General features: G+C 36.7%; 1 protein-coding gene and 1 long non-coding RNA gene across 2 annotated transcripts; one reads left to right on the top strand and one right to left on the bottom strand.

Annotated features, from left to right (window-relative positions):
* Positions 1–392: 392 nt before the first annotated feature.
* Positions 393–1,614, top strand: LOC115423997 (uncharacterized). The gene is made up of 2 exons (XR_003936038.1): positions 393–513; positions 1,507–1,614. It is a non-coding gene; the product is annotated as an uncharacterized LOC115423997 (long non-coding RNA).
* A 1,055-nt stretch (positions 1,615–2,669) lies between these two features.
* On the bottom strand, positions 2,670–21,376 carry gpr146 (G protein-coupled receptor 146). The gene is made up of 2 exons (XM_030141056.1): positions 21,036–21,376; positions 2,670–5,129 (listed from the first exon to the last, which is right to left on the bottom strand). Exon 2 carries the CDS (start codon positions 5,086–5,088, stop codon positions 4,087–4,089), a length of 1,002 nt encoding a protein of 333 aa, XP_029996916.1. The 5' UTR covers positions 5,089–5,129; positions 21,036–21,376; the 3' UTR covers positions 2,670–4,086.
* Positions 21,377–25,882: the final 4,506 nt, after the last annotated feature.

Consider the following 25,882-nt stretch of genomic DNA (forward strand, 5'->3'; position numbering starts at 1 on the left):
ATTTTTAAAATATAATCTTACTTTTTTCACTCTAAAACAGAAATTAGACATACAAATTTTGGAACTGATATGCTTTATGTATTATTGTTATTATTTTAATGATCGGCCCACTGCAGGTCATATTGGGCTTTATGTGGCCCCTGAACTAACATGAGTTTGACACCCCTGATTTATGGGTTATTGTGTTGTTATTTTTACTGGAGATCACATTGGTCTGTATGTGGAACCTGAACCAAAAGGATTTGGACAACCTTTCAGGTTAATTTTTGCACTTTCATCCTGCGGGCCAGAATGGAACCTTTGGCGGGCCAGATTTGGCCCCCGGGCCACATGTTTGACACCTGTGATATAGACTGACCTCTTTAGGAAATATCACAGGCTTTGAGTCAGACCTGAACAGGCACCACAGTGTGCTCTCAAATCCTCAATGAACAGTAAGCACTTGGACTTTGAACTGGGTTCAAATAATGATTAACAGTGTCACGATATGCACTGATTCTCTATGGCAGGGGGGTCAAACATGCGGCCCGGGGGCCAAATGCGGCCCGCCAAAGGGTCCAGTTTGGGATGTTTTTGCCAAGTGCAAAAATTCCACAGTCTTGAATTGAATTAAGCAAAAAAAAATTAGCTTGAATTAAGGAAAAGATCTTGAATTAAGCCAAAAAAATATATATATATATATATAAATAATCTTCAATTAAGTAAAAAAAATCTTCAGTGAAGCCAAAAAAAATTCTCAAATTTAGCAAAAAATCTTGAATTAAGCAAAAAAACCTTCAATTGAGGAAAAAAATCTTGAATTAAGCCAAAAAAAATCTTCAATTAAGTAAAAAAAATCTTGAATTAAGCCAAAAAAAATTTTCAATTAAGTTAAAAAAAAATCTTGAATTAAGCCACAAAAAAAAATCTTCAATTAAGTTAAAAAAAAATCTTGAACTAAGCCAAAAAAAATCTTCAGTTAAGTAAAAAAAATCTTGAATTAAGACCAAAAAAAAGCTAGAATTAAGAACTTCATTTTTTTCCCTTTGTTTTAGTACAAAAAATAACATTAAATTATGAAAATATTTATATTTACAAACTATCCTGTAACACTAAAATCTGAATAACCTGAACAAATATGAAGAACCTAAAGAAAATTAAGCACAATTTTAACAATTTTTCTTCCTGTTCCTCAGTGTTTAGTGTCTTTGTAGATCTGATCCATAATGCACATGTAGAAATGATAAGCTGAGGCATAATATTGTTAAAATTGCACTAAATTTTCTTATGTTTTTTAATTTAAATTTCAGTTTATTCAGGGTTTTTTTTTTTTGTATAGCTTATAAAAGTAAGTATTTTCATAATTTAATGGGGTTTTTTTTTACACTAAAACAAAGACAAAAATTTGGAGTTGTCATTATTTATAGGTAATTATGTTATTATTTTCTGGTCCAGCCCACTTCAGATCACATTTAGCTGAATATGGCCCCTGAACTAAAATGAGTTTGACACCCCTGGTCTATGGAGCAGCATCTACTGTAGCGCACCATGTAAATACATCGCCTCACAGGGACACAAACAGCATTTCTCACTGATTAACTGCAGATACACATGACAAGGGTGGGGCTATGCAGCGAAAAAGTTAAATGGACACTTTTTCTTACCTCAGACATATTGTGGATGATGTGTTTAAGTGTAATGGGTTAAAATACTTCTATATACTGTATGTCTGAAGCGAGCAGCTTTTCGGTACTAATAAAAACTGGCAATTAGTCCGTTTTCCTTTCATGTAACCATCAAATTCTTGGAAATTCTCCAATGTTTAGTCCTCATTTGAAGGTGTCTACAAGCATACGCAGCAGATATTTATTGCCGTCTCTGCAGAGGATGTAATAATGTTCCCACCTTTGTTTCTTTTCAAGCGAATGCCCCATGTCGCTGAATAAACTGGCCCGCTCTTTCTCTCTAAGCCAGGGGTGTCGAACTCATTTTTTTTCCAGGGGCCACGTTTACCCCAATATGACGTCAAGTGGGCCGAACTAATCAAATAATTACAGTGAAAAAAGTTAAATTACATTATGGAAATGTTTACATCTACCAACTATCCTGTAAAAATGTGAATAACATGAACAACCTGAAATATCTTAAGAAAAATAAGTGCAATTTTAACAATAATATGCCTGTGTTTATCATTTATACATGCACAGATCACAGCGGACCTACAAATACGCAAAATATTTAATAATAGGTAGAATATTAGTAAAATTGCACTTATTTTTCAGTCAGGTTGTTTGTATATTTGTTCAGGTTATTCACATATTTTGTGAAAGTATAGTTTATAAATGTCAACATCTTGATGTAATTTCACTTTTTTACACTAAAACAAAGAGAAAACTGTGGACTTGTAGTCATTTATAGATAATTATGATAGTATTTTACTGGTCTGACCCACTTTAGATCATATTAATCTGTACATCCTTTACTGTTAATATCTTCAGTGTCATTTTTGCATTTCACAAATTCATCCTGCGGGCCGGACTGGACCCTTTGGCAAGGCGGTTTTAGCCCACGGGCCATATGTTTGACACCTATGCTCTAAGCTAACGCGCTGATGAAAACTGACCTGGTGCAAAAAGAAGCTTTTTTAGTTTTTTTTTTTCTTTTACGTTTTGTTATTTTCACTTATAGTGGACAAGAAAGCGAAGCAGCTCTGCCGATAAACGTGCGGATCGACCTTGCACAACTGAGCAGAATTACAGTCCAAACTCTGCATCAAACACGCTGTTTGCAGGTGCTTGGCAGGCAGTCTTCTCATACTTTAGTGAAGGTTTATGATAGTGCCGCGTCCAGTCTGCATATTTCCACTGAAGGAAGCCTCCCAAACACTCTTACAATGTAGGGAATGTACATGCCACCTCCTCCACAGTCCTCTCTGTGACCCTGTGTGGACTTCACTGACCCTGTGTGAGGCTCTGCATGCATACTGACGGCAGAAGCAAAAAAAAAAAAAAAAAAAAAATAGCTTCACAAATCACACACTATTAAATTAAAGGGTCAATTTGGGATGCGGTGATAGAAGTGCTTCTGGTTTTGTGATTTCAGAGATCACAAGAGGTATACTGGTTATGACTGAAACCCTGAATAAAAGCTTTTTTATGTTGTTCTGTGTGATTCGAAGTAACGTAGCTGTTAATAAATGACATGTGCTGCGAATGGATCAAAACCTCAAAACGCAATCTAGAAATGACAACAGCTCTGCATACCAGTACGTCAAGCTACAAGGTCATACTGATACTGAGAATACAAATAGCTACCGTTTTTCATGGGCTACAGAAAGACCATTAATAATGAACTCCACCTTTGAAGTATTTAAGAAAATTATCTCAGATGATGAGGAATCGTTCTTAAAACATTGAAGTAAAAAGAAAATTCCGCTCCGGGAGGAACTGCCCTCATATTCAAGTGATCAAAGCGTTGAGTTTGAGGGTGGTAAATACTGATTTGCACTGGCAGCAAAGTTAGTCCTGTGTGTTTTGTTGTTTATATACCCAACTATGTGGATGTGGGTGTGGGTGTTGGTCGATCTCTCATGAGTATAATGCGTCGATTACAGTAACATTTGGCAGGCATGTATTATCAGTCAAGCTTGCAAACTGTAAGGACAAAAAAACCCCCAACACACCAACATCAGGAAGTCAAACCACTGCATTGTTGGAGCATTTGGGAGGCTCTTGCGAACAGGATGTTTCCGTCTTATCTTTGTAAAAACACTGCTTTAGATAGTTGCTGCTGCTTGTGCCATTTTACCGCCCTCAAACCAGAAGCCCAAGTGTTCTGTCGGATAGCTGTACTCGGTAACAAAACATAATAGCACTTAGTGGTTTTTGCTTGGTTTGTCCTCTCACTGCAGAGCTGAATGTCTCACATGGAGCTCTGAAAGGTGACAGGAAATTCCACAGTTTGCTATGTCGCTGTTAACACAATCCAGAGCAGCGAGGGAGCCCAGGCAGATACTGGCTCTATGAGGGAGAGATAAGTGCTGGCTAGGGCCAGGAGGTGGAAAAAGTGGGAGTGGGGAGGGTGTTGGTGATCTCCCAGCGGGTGATCTCACGTCACCACCTGCTGCACCGTCGAACGTTCATGAGGACAGGACTGGTCTCTGCAGTGCAGCCTCCTGAGCAGCCGCTGAAGCTTGTTAGAGAAGTTCTTGTTCATTTGCCTGTACATAAGTGGCATTGCAAAACTGCTCGAGAAAGCCAGCAGTTTAGACACACATCTCAAGAAATAATATGTAGGGATGTGGTGTCCGTTACTAATATACCCTGGTGTACCAGCTATGGTGTGTACTAACAGGGTCATGTAGTACGGGGTCCACAGTACAAACTGTACACAGACTGAGGCTAACAGCAGTCTGTGGATAGACGGATCCAAGCGAGCCGAGTCCTGATCCAGAGGTGTGGACTCCTTCCTAATGCGCAAAATGAGCACAAAGGCGTAGAGAACCGCCACAGCTGGAACCACATAACCAATGAACATCATGATGGCATCTGCCGCCTCCTTGTTCTGCATTTTGGAGCACTCTATCATCTTAGTGGAGACATGGTTGCACACGTAGAAGAGCAGCGAGGAGAAGCTTGTGAGCACAGCGCCGCCCCAGATGAAGCCACACACATGTTTAGTGTTATACACACTGGACATGTACGTTCGAGGCAGCGCCCGCTCTATGTAGTAGTCCAGACTGAGGAGCGTGGTGGAGTACATGATGACCAGAGAGGAGATGTTGAAGAGGATGAGCAGGGTGATGTACACCTCGTTGTTGTACTCCCAAACAAACCAGCGGGTGAAGCTGGAGCTCAGCAGCTCCACCGGCGCCACCACGTTGAGCACGAGGCCGGCGATGGCCATGTTGACGAAGTAGACGTCCGGCATGGTCATGGACACCTTGTTGGAGAGGTTGACCACCACCAGCAGCACATTGTAGCACAACCCCAAAGGGAAGCACACCAGGAGGTAGATGAGGGAAAAGACAGACAGGATGAGGCCAAAGTCCTGGCAGAGCTGGTAGTCCACGCTGGCATCTGTCTCATTGTAAACCATGCAGATCCACATCGCTGGGCTCCGACGCAGGTCAAGCACTCTTAACAGGTCAACTGCAACAGGACAGAAAAAACAGTATGTCAGAGTTTGTACGCATGTTTCAAGGTCAAATTCAAGCACTTTTAAGGGTCATTTTCTAATTTTTCCAGCACAGCACCTTATCACTGGGGTAAAATACACATCTACAGGAATACTTGAGCTCAAGATTATTTCAATATAACCAAATGTAACTTTTCGGTAATTTCAGTGGGTACAACAACAGCTTGTCGAGTCATTCTAAGACATTGGAAAACATCAGAAACTCCACAGATGAAAGAATGGGTCTGTGCAATGACTGAAACTGCATCCTATGAATCTATGCTTAATAGATTAAGTGATGACAGAGGGAAGGGGGTGACCCTCTGGGACACGTTTTGGGATTACATAAAAGTAGACAGGTCTGTATGTATGAATGTACAGGGGTTGGACAAAATAATGGAAACACCTTAAAAAATCAACAAAATATAATTTAATATGGTGTAGGTCCGCCTTTTGCGGCAATTACAGCCTCAATTCTCCGAGGTATTGATTCATACAACTTGTGAATTGTTTCCAAAGGAATTTTAAGCCATTCTTCAGTTAGAATACCCTCCAACTCTTTTAGAGACGATGGCGGTGGAAATCAACGTCTTACTTGAATCTCTAAAACTGACCATAAATGCTCAATAATGTTGAGGTCTGGGGACTGTGCCGGCCATACGAGATGCTCAACTTCATTAGAATGTTCCTCATGCCATTCTTTAACAATTCTAGCTGTATGGATTGGGGCATTATCATCTTGAGGTGAAGGTGTTTCCATTATTTTGTCCAACCCCTGTATGAGTGCATGTATAGGTGTGTGTGTCTATACAGATATTTACTAGTTGATGTTATTATGTACGAACCTTCTTCTGTATCTGCTGCCTGTCTCCTATTTATTTATTTTATTTTTTATCTGTTATGTTTATGAGATAAAGAGTATGTCGAGTCTGACGCAAGAGTTAATTGTTAATTATATACAACCTGTTCTTGTATGGAGAAACATATTAAGTTTGCCATGTACCAAGCCTATGAAAAGTTCAATAAAAACTTGAATTTAAAAAAAAAAAAAAAATCTCAAGATTATTTTTTTCACATTTTAAATCACAATTATGTTCATTGTATTAGGCTATAAACATAGAAAATTATGTTTCGTTATAGCAAAAAGTTTAGAAATGAAAGGAGAACACACAGTTTTATCCTAAAAAAGGGAAGCCACTTGGCGTTCTTCAGGCACACTCAAACCGAAACAAAGATTAAGATAAAAATTTGACTGTTTTATTTTTCAAAATTTATCACCTCGCTGTAAGTAGCTTTAACTTGACATCTAACCTGGCAGACTTAATATTAAAAATAAATAAATAAATTACATCACAGTTAAAATTGTAAGCACTTTCAAGCATTTAAACTGAAATTCAAGCACTTTTCAAACCTTGAAGTCACAACATTGAAATTCAAGCATTTTTAAGGATTTTAAGCACCTGTACGAACCCTGGCAGACTGATCTCATGAAATCATGGTGTAAGTCGCGCCAGTTCTTATAGCATTTGGCATGCTGTACATATGCATTTTCATCCTTTCACGTGTTATTCAATGCCATTTGATCACATGTCAATTTACACCAAGATCTCCAGTTTACATATCTGTAACTGCTAAACCTAACTGCTAATCGTGTGGTATTTGACACGGCGTGAACCTACACGCAGAAAGCTTATAATAAGTACAAATAAAACACCAATTAAAAGTGTTGTACATATTTACGCAATTCATGATTTCACGTTGACCCTGGTATATGAAGAGTTAGTTAGTTGTATGCACGACAACGGGACAGATTCACCAAACCAACCTGTCTGAACTCATCTGTGGTTAAAAATGAAAATACATGGCTTATCTGAAGTTTTTTTCCCCCCAAATAGTTGTTTGCTTTCCGAGTTGCTCAGAGGAGCAAACAAGGGCAGTGGTGGAGTGCAAGTACATTTACTCAAGTGCTGCACTTGTGTATAACCTTGAGCTACTTGTACTTTACTTGAGTATTTCCATTTTATGCAACTTTATACTCCAAATGCAAAGACAAATGTATATCCAAAATATGTTATTTATGAATGTTTGTCATAGACTGAAGGCTGAAGTGTTCCTTTAAGAGCTGAAAAATTCTTCTTGAGCTAAATAAAGCCCTCTTGGATTAGCTGAAAAATGCATTTTTACAAAGCTGTAAGTGGGGCTGTTTTTCTGAACGCATGAACAGTTCCAGACTATGATGCATTGCTGTAGGTTAAAGTACTCAACAGTATATAAAGCAGTTGAAATGAGGTCAACATTAAACATTTAGAGCAGTAAAATGCAACATAAACATAAATGCAGCAAGAATGGAATACTTGCAATTAATATGGTTTTATGCAGAACTTGTCCTGGAGTATTAGTACTTATCCTTCTAAATCAGGGGGCTCAAATATGTGGCCTGGGGACCAAATGTGGCCCGTCAAAGGGTCCAATTCTGCCTGTGGGATAAATTCAAGAATGCAAAAACTACACTGATGAATGACTGAACGATCATTTCAGTTCAGGTTCCACATATCAATCAATCAATCAAATTTTATTTATATAGTGCTAAATCATAAGAAAAGTTATCTCATGACACTTTACATATCAAGCCGGTCGAAACCAGACCCTCAAGCCAATTTACAGAAACAAAATCCTATACAGACCAATTTAATCCCAAGTGGGTCAGTTAGTAAAATACTGTCATAAAAACCTATGAATACTCACAACTCCAACTTTTTTTCTCTGTAAATGTGAACATTTTCATGTAATCTTCCTATATTTACACAAAAAAACATCATTTCACAAAATAATGTGAATAACGTGAAATGCCTTATAAGAAAAGTGTAATTTTAACAATATTCTGCCTTTTAGTAAATGTTGTGTATTTGTACATCCACTGTGATCTGTAAATTGTAATGTACATGTGTAAATAATAATAATAATAATAATAATAATAATGAATTAGATTTATATAGCGCTTTTTACCTCCACCAGGAGGTATTGTGATCACTTTACTTTGTGTGTTTGTTTGTTTGTTTGTTAGCAAAATAACTCAAAAAGTTATGACTGGATTTTCCCAAAATTTTCAGGAAATGTTGATACTGGCACAAGGAAGAAATGATTAAATTTTGGTGGGGATGGGGGGGGGGGGGGGTCTGTCTTGGGGGAGGTCTGCACTCTCCGAGTGCTTTTCTTGTCTATGAACACATACTCAAAGCGTGTACAGAGGATCCATTATTCATTCGGTCTCACATTCACACTCTGGTGGTGGTAAACTACACTTGTATCCACAGCTGCCCTGGGGCAGACTGACAGAAGCGTGGCTGCCAATCTGACCACCACCGAACATTCATACGCATTCATACACCAGTGTGAGTAGCAGCACTGGAGGCAAGGAGGGTGAAGTGTCTTGCCCAAGGACACAACAGCACATGGACAGAGTGGGATACGAACCGCCAGCCCTTCAGTTATTGGACGACCTGCTCTACCATCTGAGCCATGGCCGCCCTAAATGATAAACTGAAGTATAATGTCGTTAAAATTGTACCTATTTTTCTTAAAAATTTTAGGTTGTTTGTGTTATTTACATCGTTTTAGAAGATAGTTTGTAGATGTAAACATTTTCATCATGTAAGGAAAGTTTGGAGTTGACATTGTTTATATATTATTATGTTATTATTTTACTAATCTGGCCACTTCAGACCAAATTCGCCTGAATGTTTCCCCTGAACTAAAATGAGTTTGACACCCGTGATCTAAACGACCTGAAAAAGTCCTTGATGCAAAACCTGTTTGACACGTTATGGCTTTTACGCCTGCAGTCAAACCCTGTTAATTTGCCTGTACAGCGTCTGACTGTCTGAATGTGAACACTTCTCAATTTGCTTGACTTGCTAGCTCAGCCTCGAGCCCACTTTGAGGCGACGTCGTCTCGAACAAATGAAGCTTTAGCGAAAAAACTGCACTGGTTTGATGCCTGAGCAAGCTTTTCTGTACGGCTCAGCCTCTCTTTCTCTTTCTGACGTGCGGGGGGGGTATTGCTGTTTGTGCAAAGCTGCCCTTGTGCTTTTCACATGGTCAAACAGCCAGATAAAGAACACTCTGGCCAGACACTTAACAGACCGCTGGGTGCAACAGAGACTAAAATGCACATGCGTCTTGCGTTCAGGTTACTGCCAAGTTGGCTGGGGGTGGGGAATGTGATGATGGATGGATTTATGAAGAGTGATATGTGAAGCAGCCTCTGGCGAAGGGTCAGCGAGGACTAAGGTGAGCTTTGGAGTTCACGGCGAGTTCAAAGAAAAAACGTGTATAAGTTGGGAACATTCAGACAGCAGGGAATGTATCCTGATGAGACGGCGAGCCTTCAAAACACTTATATAAACCTCCCTTTGCATAATTAACCCAGGTCATTTTAAGTCAATTATTCATGTGGGAAAAGAAAGATCACGAGTTTAATCAAAGGACGATTGAATGTTTTTGATTTTATGAGAAAACTTGGCTCGTGTTGCTTTTTTTTTTTTTTTTTCTTCATCATCCCCTCACATTTTTTGGCTTCGCTCTTGAAATCTCCAAAGAGTTGAAACAATAAAAAATACATGTGGTAATTTGTGCAATTTTCTGGAAAGCTTTCCCTTGAAAATACCCTGGAACAAAGTGCAGGAAAGGCCGTTTTTGTTTGCAAGAGGATGAGTAACAATGCCAGTAAAAGGGGAAACATTCTTCCGTCCGCTTACGTAACACCACTACAGAGGGGCTGCTTTGGCCTTAAGCCTTAGACACAGACGCACAAGGGCTCGGTCGGTCCCACCCCTGGACTACTCTATTGGCTGTAATGAGTGGAGCTCAGAGCTGCACTGGAAAAGGATCAAGAGGAGGAAAGTGTAGGGTTACAATTCACTAAAAAACCTGTCTTCACTAGGACAGGAGCACCGGTCAGCCCTTTTGTAAACATGGCTCCGTGACACTAACAGCACGGTGACTCATTTACTAAAACAGGCCTCGATAAAAGCAGCATCATTAACTAATAGCCCTCTAAGATTATGTGTTCTTTGGATTTTCTTTTTTTTTTGTCACCCTCACTCTTCCACAAACCTCTCATTGCTTAAATTACTTTAAGAGAGGTTGTTGATTATTAAAAGGAGAGCAAACTGCATTGTGGGTCGCTGTCCCCTTTCATTAGCACCTGCTGTATAAAGGTACTTTTTTTTTGCCACCCTTTCATTACCACATTGGCACCCAAGGCAGTTTCCTACAGTAATCACGGCTTCAGATAAAGTACTGAGGAAACCTGACTCTAGTATATACTTTAAAAACTATGAGGTAGAGGAAATGGTTCCTGCACAAAAAAAAAAAAAAAAAAAAAAAAACAGCAATAAAAGCGGGTGAAATCTAACTACAGCTACTTTGAATGCAAGATTTCTGACCCACATTTGATAAATATACCTAGTGGGAGTTACATTTAGGGCAACGGTAATTTGATATTACATACACTGGAAAAAATCTAAATCTTACCAAGTGTATTTTTTCTCATTTCTAGTTAAAATATCTCATCAGACTTAAAATAAGACATAATCATCTAAAGCACAGGTGTCAAACATTTGGCCCGGGGGCCAAAACCAGCCCGCCAAAGGTTCCAATCTGGCCCGCAAGATGAATTTACAAAAATTACCCTGAAGATTTTAAGAGTCGAGGGCATCAAACTCCAAAATAATAGCATAATAACCTAGAAATAATGACTCCAAATGTTCTTTTTAGTTTCATGTGAGAAAAATAATGTGACATCATGCCTATAAATAATGGCAACACCAATTTTTTTCTCTTTGATTTATTGCAAAGAACATTAAATTTTGAAATCCTTTAACAATAAAATGTCAATAACCTGAACAAATATGAACAACCTGGAATGTCTAAAGAAAAATAAGTGCAATTTTAACAATATTCTGCCTGTTTTGTGCCTTGGTAGATCCGATCTGTAACGCACATGTAGAAATCATGAGTTGAGGCATAATATTGATAAAATTGTACTTAGATAGAAATAGTTTCATCATTTAATGTTATTTTTTGCACTAAAAAATTTGGAGTTGTCATTATTTATAGGTTATTATGCTTTTATTTTACTGGTTCCGGCCTGCTGGAGATCAATTTGGGCTGAATGTGGCCCCTGAAAGAAAATGAGTTTGACACCCCTGATCTAAAAAGTAACTTTTCAGTAGTCGCTTTTCCATGGACCCTTAAATTGCGCAAATATAACTTGCACATAAAAATTTACCAAATGGAAAAACGACAATTTCACCAAAAGCCCCATTTTTCGATTAAAAGTTTTTGGCAAGAGGTGGTTTTTCTGGGTGTAGCGCAAATGGTATATCACGCAAAACTGCAATGGAAAGACCCTTTTTCGCAACTAGAGTCAGGTGAATAAAAAAAAAAACGGATGTTGACAGACATTATAACAAGCGAAGAAGAAGAAGACACATTTTGCGGTATGTGTGGACACACCAGGAAACCCAATCATTTTTAAATTTAGTACGAGATAGAGGGGTAATATATAATAATAATGAATATATCTGTAAATCAACACCATATTTACATTTGTCGCCATGTTTATGGAATGATAAAAAGTACTTAAACACACACTGAAATAATTTAACCAAGTTGTATTTTGAAAACAAACAAACAAACAAAAAAAAGAAAACAAATAAAATAATAGGCAAAATGTACTTTCTGTTGTCAGAAACATTCAAATATTAACATGTAAACATTAAACATACAAATGTGCATTAAAGACGGCACCTTATGGCCATTGTTTGACCATTTGCCTTATCAAGTTTGAGTTGAAAGTGCGGTAATCAAACATGGTTATCATGATAATTAGAATTTAAATGGTAATACTAACCGTCGGGAATTTTACCGCGGTTTATCGTCATACTGGTAACAGTTACATCCCTATGTGGACACCAGGAAACCGAATCATTTATTAATTTAGTACGAGATAGAGGGGTAATATATAATAATTAAAATGAATACATCTGTAAATCAACACCATATTTACGTTCGTCGCCATGTTTATGGAATGACTTCTCATGTCATCTCACGATAATAAATAAACAAATCATTGCATTTGTGATTTAATGGAAAAACAGACATTACACACTTCTGTTTTTTCGACATTTAGTAAATATCGGTAAAGTTTTGCGCAGATGTCCAATGGAAAAGTGACTATTGAGATATAAGAAATTATTTTTAGACAATAGATCTTGAAAATCTCATTTCAAGAAATCTTACCAGGATAATTTTCACAGATTTTTTTGCTTGAATTAAGCAAAAAAAAATTCTTTAATTTAGCAAAAAAAAAAAAAACAAGTGAAAATTATCCTGGTAAGATTTCTTGAAATAAGATTTTCAAGATCTATTGTCTAAAAATAAGTTCTAATATCTCACTGAAAAGTTAGTCTTTAGGTGATTATGTCTTATTTTAAGTGTGATGAGATATTTTGATTAGAAAAAAGAAAAATACAGGTGGCAAGATTTGGATTTTTGCAGCGTACACACACTTAGTTTGATGGAGAATTATTAAAAAACTGTGAATGAAACTAATTTAGGAGTCAAATCTTAAGCCAAATCCCATGCAAAACACTGCAGTTTGAACGTAATACTACAAAAAAAAAAAAAAAAGCCAGTACTTCAGTAACTGGCAGCTATATCCAACACTAATTAAAACTTTGATTATACTTTCCATCTAATATGCGGGTAATAAAACACTGCAGTCGTTGCACTTTCTGTGTCAGTTCACTCTGGGCAACATCAGCGTCAGTGTTGTGAAAAACCACTGCACTTGAGTTTTTGCGCATTCTGCCAGCAGCCCATGATAATGAAATCTCTAGTTTTCCACTCAGCTGAGGGAAAAACAGGCGAGTTGAAATAAACCGTCTACCCCTCACGTCCCGGCTCGAACAGCATGAGCTATGTCTGCTTTAATTTAAGGTTCATTTCACATTCTGCCAGGATGAAATATGGAAGTGATATTGAGTGTGAGTGAATCTCGGAGATATCCAGCAAAATGAGTTTCATTATTTTCAGTGACTTTTCTTCTTCTTTTTTTTTTTTTTTTTTTTTTTTTTAAGAATGTCACCGTGTCAGACAATTTTTCACAGATGTGTAATTTGATAGCCGCTTTCATTTTAGCCGGTAAAATATAGAGCTTCATAAAAAGGCCCACATCCAAATAATCTCACTCTACATCTTTCATTGACTACCTTTAGTTTCCTTACACGGTTTAAATGATTGAGTATGTGTGAATTTGGTAACTAAATGCATAGGATATGATTTTTTTCCATAAGGGTCGAAACACAATAATATCCCGTTGGGGAGTGAACTTTAATTGATTGCTATTCCAACATTTATTTCAATATAAAGTAGCTCTTTGTTTTGGATATAATCCCTCATGGTCCAACTACAGCAAAAATGAATTTAAAAGTAAAAATGTGGGTCATTTAGCAACACTAATCTTTCAAATTGTCTCTAAAATGTCCCGTCAGAGAGATTTCCAACACCGTGTTTTGACCCATTAAGGAGTTTCTCAATCAACGACTATAGTAGAATAAATAGATGAGAACACGGGATCATGGGAGTTGTAGTTTTCACCACAATTACAAATGAAACTGACAAAACTCATGCAAATATCATGTTTACAGATGAACTAGGGCGGTGGTTCCCAACTTTTTTTGTCTCATGACCCCATTTTAACATCTCAAATTTCTGGCGACCCCAGACATTCATTTAATGGAGACATTTTTTTTGCTAAAATTAATTTGTTTTTGATCATGTAATAGTTTGCTATACTATGTTGCAAATAAACGTTCATTTTAGATGACATTTAGTCTATATAATGTACATTATTATGGACGGAGGCAGAAAAGCCAGGTGTAGATTACTGCACAAAGTGAGAATTTGATTTTCCTTGGTCAGGATATGTACAGTCAGTCCAGCTTGGATTTACAAGGCTGACAATTAATACTGAACAAACAAGAACTCAAACTATGAATTATGAAAGAGCTGCAGCATCTGAAACTGACCACAATGAACATTTGACAGATAAACAGAACCACAGTGCTTCAGTTTCAGCTTCACAGTTTGTCATGTCTTTTATGTACTGTGATTGTCTCTCTCAACTCACGATATATTTTTATTAGTAAGTTTTTTTTATTTATTTTTTTAACAATTACTAGAAATTTCAGGCGACCCCATTTGAATTCCAGGCAACCCCATGTGGGGTCCCGACCCCAAGGTTGAAAAACACTGAACTAAGGTAATTACTTTAAATTCACACTATGTTTAATGATCTAAATGTGCATCATGTCAGTTTATTCTAAAGAAATTGACGCCAAATAACTATCAATATTAATATTTTAAAGAGGCTATGATATTACTGACAAGCCATCAAATAAAATGAGGTGTTTCTTTAAAAAAAAAAAAATCTATAGCATAATACTTGAAGGTCTCAGAGTATGTGTGTGTGTGTATCTGCATAGTTCTGAGAAACTGAAACGTTTTAAACTGGCCAATTTGGAATCTACAGTTGAAGAATAGTCCCATCTCCACATTAAATATCTCTGCAAGTTTATGGGACCAATATTTTGAGAGATATTAGTCATTTTGGAATACAACAGCCTTACAATCACGTTGCTTAATTGAGCAGAAGTGCAGTACCAAGCTGCATGATGGGAAATGGAGTTCAAAACGGGAACATTTACTAACTTCAGTCCCTAGATATTGATATTAATGACTTGTGGTTTCCTGTGGATCAACGCGCTAGTTTACATACTTCAAACTTTTAGTGAGAAAACATTGTCCACACATCAGTATAGCTCCTGTGTTATTGTTTATTTCAACCATAACTCTGGATGCAATGATATATTGGTTGTACGTCAATATGAGTATCATCATATGATGGCAGTGGCACATATTTATATGTTATACTATGTTAAAATAATTTTTGTTTGACTCAGTGATGTCATGAAGAACTAAAATACTAAAAATAGTGAAGAGACAGTATCAGCTGTTGGTCAAAATGTGTTTCAATATCGGCCTTGGCCCCAAATTTTGCAATCGGTGCATCCCTAGCTGTAACGTTTCAAGTGACATCGCTCTTCTTCAGACTTCTAGAGAAACAAATGCAGAGAAGTCGTCTTGAATGTACACAATTACTTGATATTACTAATTTTTGCAGGTATATACATATTTTGAAGAATGAAGAGTGATTTAGGAAAAAGAAAGAAGTATTTAGATAATGTACATGAGGTATATTTGTAGGAAACAAAATCCTAGCATAGAATAACAGTAATATATATATGTAAAAAATATACATACACAAGATATAGGGGATGGACTCTATGTTTAAGTAAGGAATCGTAAATACTAAATATAATATAAAGGGCATGTCTGTAATAATGTTTAGTATAATCAGGGATGGAAAAGAGCCTGTATACTCTAAGGTTTATGCATGAATGTGAAGAAGTCATGCAAACCAAATATATAGATGTTATCTGGCATTCAGAATTTTTTTTTTTAACTTCAGGAAGTGCATGTATTGGTCCTCTACTTTATGATATTTCTGAATTTTGAGCATACAGTCACGGAAAAAATTATTAGACCACCCTTGTTTTCTTCAGTTTCAATTCATTTTAATGCCTGGTACAACTAAAGGTACATTTGTTTGTACAAATATAATGATAACAACAAAAATAGCTGATAACAGTTTAATTTCAGAGCTGATATCTATCCATTATTCATGTTTTCTTGATAATAACCAAAATCACTCCAGTTCTTACATCAGTATCTATGGCATTATACTGACAAAAACAGTGCTTTTAGGCAATTCCATGTGTTCTTTTCTGTCTGTTTTAGTCACATGATGCACACAGGAGTTAGTACATGATTGCATAACCATTGTTTTTGATGACTTTTGATGGTCTAATAATATTTTACCACAACTGTAGGCACAAAAGTGAAGAAAATCTACAACATCAGCTTTTTCATTTTAGTCATTTAACGCAGAAATGCTGGATTTTATAGTTTTAAAACACTTTATTTTGGCCTCTAATGACTCTACCTTGACTTTTGACTTCAATTTCGACAGTAAAAATCAGTAATAAAAAGATCTTCTGAGTCACAGCATACCACACTTGAGTGATTAACTGGAAATTGATGCCATACTTTTAACATCATAACTAAGTGAACAGATTGACCTGCTGTCAAAAAGAGAATAACACGAGGAAAACATCTCGGTTTAGCTCCTCTTGCACAACGCTGCGTCTGCAGTCGTAGACTCGGTTAAGCCCCATCTGAACTTTTTGCACTACTCCATGTCAAAAGCGGTTACGTTAAATACTCCCAGAGGGGGAGGCCCTGCTGCAGCATGCTTCAGCCCCACCAAACATGATCTTGGAGGAGTGACGCACATGCACTTGGCGTCTCAGCGTTTTTGAAGTGAGATCTCGCGGGCTGATGGGAGTAGTGTGACATACTGGGCCCACACCCCTCATATATCCTTACTGGAATTTACGGGCTTTTCTCAGAATGTACTGAGTGATGTCACATGATTCCCCAGTCGCGTCTGCAGTGGCGGGTATTTAAGCAACAGAGAAATACTACTGAACCAAAACAAGATTACATGAGTCACATTTACTGTTGTGGTTTGTGCTCGACGGTGTCAGATGTGAAAAGTGAAACTGAGGTCTGATGCACATAACTTCCTGTAAAGTTTCTTAGTGCAATTATTTGACACGACCACAGAATTCTTTATACTTAATCTGAAGGCACAAAAATGCAAATGGATCATTTAAGAACAAACCTACATTTTTTTTTTTTCTTTGGGTCTAGTGATTTTCTTGGCTGCGTATTATTCTTGGAGCGCAGCCCATTAACCAAGTGTATTAATGAGGGATCTGGCTTCAGGTGCCTGCTAATGCTGCATAACATTTTGCAAATTAAAATTATTCAGCTCTCAGTGGTGATTAAAATATGTGTCATTAGTTTTCTGTGGAAGGGTTTTAAATAATTTGGAACATTTTAACCCCTGAAACTGAGACACATTACTGGAAGTGCACAGGATTTTGTGCCCATCCTGAGTCCCATCCTCCTTGTTAACCCTTTATAGGGCACTCATAGACATTTCAACCTTAGTTTGTTTTTGAAGGACATAACAAGACTTTAGAGCTGCAACCGATTAATCGACTAGGTGCTTGAAGTCAATGCAAAAAGTCCCGATTCGATTAATCGACTCGAATTGACTGAAGGGAAATATTCTATTGCAGTTTTCCTGAATTGAAGCTTCTTTGTGCATCACAATAAGCGTCCGTGTGAAACACAACAGTGGAACCAATGTTTAACAGCAGAGAAATGAAGGAAACAAAGCTTTGATTCAGGTGAATTGTGGTTGAATGATTTTTTTAGATCACTTTGAGTCGATTAATCGATTGCAACTCTACAAGACTTCATTACTTTAGTGAAATTTTTCCAACTTTTTTTATTATGTAGAAAATCTAGGTCAATGAAATTACCATATTTGGTTCCTTACTCGCAAGTGGCAAAAAATAAACAAAAATATCCAATAATTAAGTTTAAAAACGCACATAAGTTGAAAGGAACATGTATTTTAGAACATTACAACAACATAAGTGCTCTCAACATCCACATTAACCCTTTGAACATCATTCCTTACATTAGTACCATTACTTCATGGTACCTACAAAGCAGGTACACTCACTAGTCGTGATTCCATTGACCCTCAAATTGTGCGAATATAACTTGCCCTTGACGACAATTTCGCCAAAACTCTTCGGTTAAATTTTTTGCGCTGGCAAGAGGTGGTTTTTCAGGTATAGCGGAATTCATATATCACGCAAAACTGCAATGGAAAGACCTTTTTCCGCAACTGGAGTCACTTGTATAAAAAAAGGATGTTGACGGACGATACAACGTGCGAAGAAGAAGAGTTTTAAAAGAAACTTGGTGTGGTACGTGTGGACATAGGGATGTAACAATAAGAAAATTTTATATCACGGTTATTGTGACCAAAATTATCATGATTATCGTTAGGAATCCGTGTATCATTCATTCATTCATTTTTCAATTTAAAACCAAAAATAAAAAAAATAAAAAAAAAAATGACTCGTTTTTTTTGTTTTTCATTTTCAAAACCAGAAAAACGGATAACGGTTCGTTTTTCCATTTCCCGATTTTGTGCTCAAATGAAAAATGGAAATAACGGATAACGACAGATTCGTCCGATTTTGCCATTTTCAATATAGTTCAGTTGTCTGACCCGGAAGTAGTCGTTACTCAGGAAAAAATAAACAAATGGAATCATGACCGGACTGGAGGAATATTTTGCTATAATTAAGCAGCTTTTTGATACGTACGGAAACGTATTGCATTCACACAAAAAATAAATTTGGCTCTGTTTTTCTGAATTAATGAGATAATTATCTAGCCCTAACCCGGCCATGATTCCGTTTGTTTATTTTTTCCCGAGTAACGGCTACTTCCGGGTCAGAGAACTTAACTATACTGAAAATAGCAAAATCAGATGAAACGGTCATTATCCGATTTTTTTTCCATTTTTCATTTGAGCACAAAATCGGGAAATGGAAAAATGAACCGTTATCCGTTTTTCATTCTGGTTTTAAAAATGAAAAACAAAAAAGCAAGTTGTTTTTAAATTGAAAAACGAAAGAACAAATGATACACAGATTATTATTATCACGGTATTGTTGAAATGTGCTCAAAACATTCAAAAAGTACTTAAACACACACTGAAATAATTTAACCAAGTTGTATTTTGAAAAAAACAAACAAAAAACAAACAAAAAACCAATAAAATAACAGACAAATGTGCTTGCTGTTGACAGAAACATTCAAATATTGACATGTAAACATCAAACATACTAATGTGCATTAAAGACGGCACCTTATGGCCATTGTTTGACCATTTTCCATATCAAGTTTGAGTTGAGAGTGCGGTAATCAAACACGGTTATCATGATAATTAGAATTTAAACGGTAATACTAACCATCGGGAATTTTACCACGGTCTATCATTATACCGCTAATCCCTATATGGACACCAGGAAACTGAATCATTTTTTAATTTAGTACAGGATAGAAGGGTAATATATAATAATAATAAATATATCTGTAAATCAACACAATATTTACATTCGCCACCATGTTTATGGAATGACTTCTCATGTCATGTCGAGATAATAAATAAACAAATTTGTGATTTAATGGAAAAACCGACATTACACACTTGTGTTTTATCGACATTTAGTAAATATCGGTAAAGTTTTGCGTAAATGTCCACTGGAAAAGCGACTAGTGTTCATGCAGAGGTGGACCTTCCAGACCCTGTAGACCACATTGGACCTGAAACTGTTGCCTCAATGTCCTCACTGCAACTGTTGCTGTCACTGTCTTGTAAATGTAAGCGGAAATGACCAAAAATAGTCACTTGCCCGACAAAGGGTAAACCTGTTAATCTCCAGATCTCAACTTTGTAAACAAGGACCTCATGTGTTTGAACAGCATCATATTTACTTTGAAAGGAAAAAAAAGACAAAATCCCAGTATGTCCTCATGTGAAATTTGACTGAAATTAACTAGTCAAGCTCAGGTCACGGTCAGTCTCGACAGCTTCTTTCCGCCAACATGTTGAACTGTCACAGGCATCTGATCAAGTCAGAGTTCAATGGTCAGCACAAAGCAGGCTTACTGCCATTAAGCCACGGCACACACGCCCATGTCCACTCCGGTCACATGCATGAAGTTGACGACAACAAGTGCAAAGCCTAAATCTCAAGAAGCATTTAATTTGGTGGGGGGGTTAACCTTGTTTGGAGAGAATTTGCTGCTTTCACTGCTCATGCAAAAGTGGCAGGTGGACGTGCATCTGTTAGTTTTACTATTGTATTAGTACTGTGCATTATTTTTATGAACAATACAACTTTATACACACTGAAAAGCTAAAAGACTCATTTGTTGTTATTGGTTAGTATGAGGGATTTCTCTAAAACATCAGCAAGACATCAAACCTGAAACTGCAGAAAAATATACCAAGATACTTATTAAACTGCAGTCTTTTTAATGGGAAATTGTCTAAAATATTACATGTAATCAACATATAAAGGAGTAATTGCTCAGTTGTATTCTGTCGATTAGTAATCTGATTATGTCATCGTATCCATATATATATCTTTATTTTAGTCTTATAATAAACAACAGAGAGCAATAATTAAACATACAGACTGTCTGTCACATCCCATTAGTTGTAAACTGAGGTGGAATATGTCATCTCAGCAGAACAAAGCAAACATTTATGAAAAGATAAATCAGCCACTATTTCAACTTGATAATTATTTGTGTATTTTCTCTGTTTTCTAATCTACAAACAGACTAATAGAACCAAACCCCAGCTCTGGAGAAAGCTGAGCCCGTGAGAAACATCCTAAATGTGTTGTTTTCCAAATATAAACCCCCCAGTTTAAAGTCTGAAGAGGAAGAAAATGAATCTATCGTGGTCCTTTTTTTTTTTTTTTTTATTGCAGACATTGTGTCTTTCCATCACACTTGACTGCACAGATCAAAGCGTGGATAGCTGTCACGGCTTTGCCATTATACTACCATTTCCACGGCTATTGTTGCCAAAACTAAAGCTGCTTACACTCACATCTATCTATCTATCCATCCACATCGGGGCTTAGAATACTCTCCTAACCAACATTCAGGTGAAGGAAACTAAACTAAACCAGAGCGCATTCGTGCGTCAAAACAGTTGGAGAAATAAAGAGGAAAAAACTCACCAGAAACGTATAGATCTGGCTCAGTGACAAACCTACGGAGGCATTGGGTTTGGATGGAGCATTTCCATTGGCGTTTCTCAGCCGTTTCATTTGTCAAACACAGTCCTAAAATACGCGCTCCGGCTCTGCGCTCTTGGCACAAACCCCCCCCCAAAAAACAGCGGAAAAAGGAGCCGTTTCACTGCGTTTGGAGTTCGTCGGGCTTCATCTATCAACTTTTTCGGACGAGGCTTGTTCTGAAAAGGGGGCCGTCCGTTTGCAGACTTTACTACCGCTGGAGTGCTGCTGAGCCCTACAGTGTGTACACACGTGACCCTCCCCCACCGTCTGCGCTCCCAGCTCTGCGCCGCCGCTGCGCTCCGCTCCTCAGGCTCCAATGGCACAGCTCTGCGCTCATTGGACCGAGGGGAGGGAGGTGGGGCGCGAGGGAAACCGACCAGCACGAACACACACGAACACAAACACACACAGAGAACCATCCAGAGCCCATTTGAATGTATGTAAAGTCAGTTTCAGATTCAGAAAAACTTTATTTATCCCATACAGACAATTCATTTGCAGCTTACCACAAACATCAGCCTCATCCAAAGAGCAATGTGACAAACATGAAGAAATCAGTGCACATACATATATATATATATATACACACACACAGATAGATAGATTTGTAAATGTATATGTAAGTGTATGTGCATGGGTATGTATATGTGTATATGCATATATATGTATATGATGGTATATGTGGATGCATATATGTTAGGGCTGAGAGTTATATCGTTATTGTATCTACAGGGTGGGGAAGCAAAATTTACAATATTTTGAGGCAGGGATTGAAAGACAGTGTATGACCAATTAGTTTATTGAAAGTCATGAGAATTTATTTGCCACAAGAAAATTTACAAAATAGAAAATGTTTTTATTCTATGTGTCCTCCTTCTTTCTCAATAACTGCCTTCACACGCTTCCTGAAACTTGCACAAGTGTTCCTCACATATTCGGGTGACAACTTCTCCCATTCTTCTTTAATAGTATCTTCCAGACTTTCTGGTAATAGTTTTGCTCACAGTCATTCTCTTCTTTCCATTATAAACAGTCTTTATGGACACTCCAACTATTTTTGAAATCTCCTTTGGTGTGACGAGTGCATTCAGCAAATCACACACTCTTTGACGTTTGCTTTCCTGATTACTCATATGGGCAAAAGTTTGTGAAAAGGTATGGATAATAGTGTTAGGTATGATTATGACATCAATATATGTTTGGTTTCAAAACAATTGACGTAGTGCCTGCTGAGAAAAAGCAACTAAATGTTCATTGTAAATTTTGCTTCCCCACCCTGTATGTTAGGGCTTAGAGATATATCGTTATCGTATCTATATCTAGATATGAACATTCAAGATATTATCGAAAAAGCAACGATATAAACAATATACATTTCTGCAATTAAAAAAAACATTTTCTGCAGTAAAATGTTCGATTTGTACTTTATTTATTCTTACTTTATGTTAATGTTGATGACTGGCAGTGAGTTCTTATAAATAAAACTGCACTTTCCACATTCTTTTGCATTATGATGTTTGTATTTTTCGGAAAAATGCTTGGTTTTCACCGAACCTGTAGTCATATCGTATCGATATATCTGGCATGAATATCAAGATATGAAAATTTGCCCATATCGTTCAGCCCTAGTATATGTATATGTATGCATGTGTACATGTATGTATGTAAGTATGTATGTGTGTGTGTATATATATATATATATATATATATATATATCTATGTACATATATGTATGTATGTATTTGTACATGTATGTATGTATATATGTACATACTGTTGGTTTAGACAAAGGGGTGAAAACTAATGTGCTATGCTTCTCATTCCTTTTCGAATATGACTTTTTTTAGTTTATTTTTTGCGTGTATCATTATTTTATGCTTCCTTGATTTTCATTTTTATATTATATTGTGCAAAGAAGTCAGTTAGCAATCAGGAAGCTTGTATCATTTCCATATTTGAAATAAATCAGTTTAAAAAAACAAAAACAAATACAGGATCACTGAAAGCAACTATGAATAAATGCATTTAAATAATCAAGAATAAATAATCAATAAATACCAATGCAGACTAAAAGACTAAAAGACCCTATTGGTTCTGCTAACATAAAAAAACCAAAATCATAGAAAATGCCTAATATGACTAAAATGGTTGCTGTCAGAGTTTAAAGTGTGATAGTGTGATAGCTGAAGGAATCAAATATTTTGAATATCTTTATCCTTGAAAATGAGGTTGGAAACATGGGTGACCCTGCTCCCACTGAGGCCCAGACCTGATCATTTGGCTCCAATGTGACTCAGATCTGTTTATTCATGACAAATTACATGGAATCTGATCTTTTCAAGTCTGATATAGGTAATTTCCTAAATGAGTCGGAAATCAGATAAAGATCTGATCTTTTGAAACTTGTGTCTGAACATTCACATCAGAATTAATGCAAGTTTGTTGTTGCTCTGCGTCATACAGCCCATATCCTCCTGAGGTCCGGGAAAGTGAACATGTGAGTTTTTTTTTGTTGTTTTTTTTTTTACAATAAACAGTTGTCTTGATTGGAAACTGCATAATGCAACAGTTTTTTTCAGATACATTTATTATTATTATTATTTTATTTTTTTATTTTAAATTACACATTTACATAAACATGCATTTAGACATAAGGGACCACACAGACACAATATAACAAAAAATTATGCAACAAACCTACAGACCTATTAAACACAAAAAAAGAGGAAAAAAAAACACAACAACAAAATAAATAACATTACTGACTCCTCTTTACAATGCTCAGGGCTGACAGTGTTAATATAATGTATAATAACAAATTTCTCCATCAAGAGGACATATACCTTTTTAAAATCATTTTTATTTATTTTTTAATGGAATGTCCACTGCAAAGGACAGCATTTTTTAAGTAAAACTGTCAAACTTTTGTCCCCTACAGAGGACAAAAATGCATTGCTTGGTCACAGGAGGATATATGATATAATAACCAATAAATAATGACAAATGTTTTAAATGTTTCTCTGTGTTTTAGTGCAAAAAGGTAAAATTACACCTTGAAAATATTTACATGTACAAACTATCCACGTAAAATGTGAATAACATGAACATCCTGAAATTTTACGAAAAATTAATACAATTTTAACAATATTATGTCTCAGCTTGTCATTTACACATGTGCATTACAAAGATCACCACAGATCTAGAAAAGCACCAAACATTTAGTAAGTTTATTTATACAGCACTTTTTGCAGGAAGATTTCACAGAGTGCCTTACAATAAAATACGTAAGCAGAACAAAAAACAAAAAACACACAGCTACATACACAGGTATTAAAATGTGTAAGGAAACGTTCATAAAACCCACCTCTAACTAAAAGTCTGCCAAAACAAGAAGGTCTTCAGTTGCTTTTTAAAAGACTCAGCTGAGTTTAAAGTGCGAAGTACGATGTTCAGTTTACAATATTTACTGACATCTAGTGGTGAGGTTCAGAATGCACCCCTCTGCCCCACCTCACCCTCCCCTATGGTGTGTGCTAAAATGCAAAAGGCCCTCAGTACAGCCAGTGTTCATTTAGTCTGTTGTGGATTTTTTACACATTCCGTGCGTTTACATGACAACTTTTATTCCTGGTTTAAACTGATTAAAGGTTAGATCCTATTTCAGATGCCCATGTAAACACCTTATTCCAGTTGAAAAAGAAAAATTGGGATTACATTTAAACCCGATTAAAGTCACTGGTTTAATCCACTTTTGAATCCAGTCTAACTTATTCCTCGGACATGTAAAGCCTTTATTCCGTCTGGACTTTATTCCTGCCATTCTGCACATGCTCGTTGTCTTGTCGTGTCACGATAATGCACACATTCTGCGCTGGCGGAACAATATGCACTGCAGTCTAGTCAACCCAGACCGTTCCAGTGGGCTATTCTGATGGGATCTACCAGCCTGGAAAACCCTGAAGGAATAGTTCACCACTTGTTTTTTATTCATTCATTTGTCATGTACTAATGAGTTCGATAAGTGGGCAAATCAGTTTGCACTGCAGTGCACCGATTGCCTTGTTCTCGCAGCCCTTCTGTTAGCTTAGCTTAGCCTAGCTTAGCATAACCGCTTCATTCCTATGGTCAGATGTAGCCAGGCTTTTATAGGTGATTTGTAGTATTTTATGAGTGATTTTGTGAAATTCAAATTCTCCCTAATCATTACTTTAGTCTGGTGGGGTCAGTATGATCACAAATTGAGGCTCAAATCATGGTCATGTGACTTACTGCAGTAATAAAATCTTGGGAAATAAAAACTAATGCAAAGCTAAAACGGTAAAGCAAAGCTAATTTAGCACATGCATCACTTCCAACAAAAAGATTTTCCAACTTCCGTCAACACAACAGTCCCAAGATTGTATGAGTGCAGTAAGTCGCGGATCTAAAGAAATAATTAGGGAGAGTCGGATTTCACATAATCACTTGCATAAAGACTACAAATCACCTTTAAAAAAATGGCTACGTGTGACCATGGAAATGCAGTGACTATGCTAAGCTAAGCTAACAGAAGGGCTGCGAGAACCGAATAAACGTTAATGTAAACCTTTATTCGGGTTTAACATTTCCATGTAAACAAAAGAGAAAGTACTTTAGTTCCGGATTAATTTCTTCTGGAAAAATAAATCGGATTTAAAAAAAAACATCATGGAACCGTACCTAATGTTAACTTATCAAATATAGTTGGTGATGGTAATGTGTTTGGTGCTGAAAACTAAGCATATTGAGAGGTGAATTCCTTCCCCTTC

Source organism: Sphaeramia orbicularis, chromosome 8, assembly GCF_902148855.1.
Source record: "Sphaeramia orbicularis chromosome 8, fSphaOr1.1, whole genome shotgun sequence".
NCBI lineage: Eukaryota > Metazoa > Chordata > Actinopteri > Kurtiformes > Apogonidae > Sphaeramia > Sphaeramia orbicularis.

Bases quoted from the DNA above. Each gene is read 5' to 3' on its own strand.
- gpr146 (XM_030141056.1), bottom strand. From the start codon at position 5,088: ATGTGGATCTGCATGGTTTACAATGAGACAGATGCCAGCGTGGACTAC.